The 2,699-nt window shown below is 42.1% G+C and overlaps 1 protein-coding gene across 1 annotated transcript; it reads right to left on the bottom strand.

The window, feature by feature from the left end:
- Positions 1 to 554: 554 nt before the first annotated feature.
- LOC131649560 (uncharacterized) lies at positions 555 to 2,369 on the bottom strand. Its single transcript, XM_058919319.1, has 2 exons — positions 1,208 to 2,369; positions 555 to 967 (listed from the first exon to the last, which is right to left on the bottom strand). Exons 1-2 carry the CDS (start codon positions 2,367 to 2,369, stop codon positions 555 to 557), a joined length of 1,575 nt encoding a protein of 524 aa, XP_058775302.1.
- Positions 2,370 to 2,699: the final 330 nt, after the last annotated feature.

Raw genomic sequence — 2,699 nt, 5'->3', positions numbered from 1 at the left:
AATTGGTAGGAGTATCTTTGATCAGCCCAGCAACGCTCTTTCTGAGCTCTTCCTGTCCTTGGACAACAACATGGAGAGTCTCCATAAGTTGAGTCATTCTCTCCCCCATAACGTCCATATCCCTACGGAGGGCGGCCTGATTCTGCTCAAACTGATCCATGATTCTCTCGTTGCTCCTGGTGCGGTAGGGATGTAAGAAAGTCAGCTTCGTCGTCGGAAAAGAAATCTGGATTGGAAGGGACCCCAATTAGAATCTGATAAAAACCTGTAAATGCAGTATGCTATGAGTGCATGGGTGCATGTGTGCATGTTTTATTATTTCCAAGACTTTTTAGCTTTGTCTCAAACCAACAACACAAGATAACGGAGAAGATAGTGAGGCAAAACCAAGATAAGCACAACCGAGATAAGCAAACAGGATAAGGAAGCATAATCGATTAATTCCACAACCAAGTTTTTGAAGTACAAAATATTCTGCTCCCATGAGCCAACAAATACAGAAATAAAATCAGGAATCCCATCCAACAAGTCTGGTGGTGATTCAAAATCAACATTCAAGCAGGATCTCCCATGTCCAAATGGCGAAGAGGGCTATCTCCAATGTGCTTATCACTCCAAATCTTCATTTCTTCAAAAAGCTTCTTGGTCTCAGCACGGGTGGGCCTCTTAATGATCTCTTGAATCAACAGGTCTTTTCTGAAATGCATAGTTTCCATGTTGCGATTCTTCACCTCCCAATACCTAGCTTCCTCTTGAACTTGGACATTACTCTGGTCTTTTTCTCTTATCTGCCCCTTCAGATTTCGGATCTCTTCATAACACTTCTCTATGGTATTCTGGCGATCCAACAAGAGTTTGTCTGCTTTCTTCCGACGAGTCTTCTCTGAATTGGCATTTTCAGTCTGAATCTGGAGTCTTTTAGTCAAATCTGCCAACTGAGTCTCGTAATGTTCCTTCAGCTTCTTTTCTTGAGTTTCAGTAGTTTTAGAATTCACAGTCATTCTTGGCCTCTTCTGAGAAGTACTTCCTCTAGCATACAATTCTTCAAGCTCTATTTCTCTCATTTTCAACTTATGAAGAGCAGAAAGCTTCTCTTGCCTATCAGTATTCATCTTAACTTGCATTGTTTCCATTTGTTCAGTCAATTTTCGATTCTCTTCCACAGTTTGATTATAACAGGGCATGGAGACAATGTCGGGTTGTTTACCAGCAGGGGGGTACAAAGGATCCTTGGGAGGGAAAGGCGTCCCTCGAACAGCAACCACAGATTCGACCCATTTAGTATAGTCCTCATAAGTAGCACAATCTCGCTGACCAAAATGTTTCTTATCTCTCCAGCAAATACTCTTCCAAGCCTGCACAGCTTCTGCCATTTGCCCAATGTTCGTGGCCACATGATAGAAGATGTTCTCAGCTATCTCTGCTTGCTCAGGTGGACTAATAAAAGCATATCCGAATGTTCTTCTGGCCAAGACGGGGTTATAGTTAATTCCACCCCTAAGACCCATGAGAGGTACGTTTTTGAACTTTCCGCAACTCATAATAACTTCTCTGTCGTCCAAAGCGCTATTGTACCAGACAATATCTTTAGCCCTCAGCCCCATAATCCTTTCAGCCCATTTAGATGTGTGCCTATTATCAACGAACGCCCCACGTTCAGGCAGATGTGACCTAAACCACCGATATAACAACGGAGCACAAAATCTAACCAGACCTCCCTTACCTCCCTTCTGACCATTCTTGTGATGAATGGAGTGATAAACATCCCCCAAGAGTGTGGGAACCGGATTCTGCAAGATGAATATATGAATTGCATTCATGTCAACAAAATTAGGAATGTCTGAGAACATCACGATGCCATATATACTTAGAGCCAAGATAGCCCTAAATGTGTCCCATTCCTTTGCTTCAGCAGCCTCACAACCCCTTTTAACCAGAAACTCCATGCAGAAACCAAAACCTCCTCCCTTCTTGGTGAGATTTGCTTCCACGACCGACTTGCTCAAATAAAGAGCCTTAGCGATTTCAATGGAATCGGGAGCCTTCATAGTGCTATGGTAAGGTACTTCCTTCTTTATAGGGATGCCAAGAAACAAGGAATACTCTTCCAATGTGGGAACCAAGAGGTAATCGGTGAACGTGAAGCAGCGGAGGGAAGGATTATAGAACTGAAGCAAAGTATGAACTCCCTCTTGCTCGTATTTGGTGAACGGCATCTTGAGAAGGCTCAGAATGTACCCATATTCCTTTCTGAAGTTGGTTGTCTCATCTGGCGTAATCTTCTTTGCTAAGCACCCAACGGAATCCAGATTCGGATTCAAGAAAGAATAAGAGGGGTTGCGTCTAACAGTCTTCGTTGGTGTGGCCATGTGTTGGTCGGAGACAAAGCCAAAAGTTCCTGAAAATAAATGAACATGCATGTTAAATGATATGGTGGAATGCATTTCATTGGGAGAATCCTAAAATCTTTTCATTATTCCTTTTCTTTTTCTTTTTTCTTTTCTTTTTTTGCAAACAGGTATGTATATATTCTTTTTCTTCTCTCTTTTTTTTTTTTAAATAGATTTTAGGATTCTCCGCGAATGAAGTGAGGTGGATGCAATAGCATGATGTGTCATGTGTCATGTGTGTGATGTAGTGAGAGACTGAATGTCCCTCGCAACTCTGAATAACTGGGTAATACTGAATGTAGCATGTTC

Source organism: Vicia villosa, linkage group LG2 (assembly GCF_029867415.1).
Source record: "Vicia villosa cultivar HV-30 ecotype Madison, WI linkage group LG2, Vvil1.0, whole genome shotgun sequence".
NCBI classification, from domain to species: Eukaryota; Viridiplantae; Streptophyta; class Magnoliopsida; order Fabales; family Fabaceae; genus Vicia; species Vicia villosa.
The sequence above is the reverse complement of the archived record's forward strand: the minus strand, read 5'-3'. Positions and strand labels throughout refer to the sequence as shown.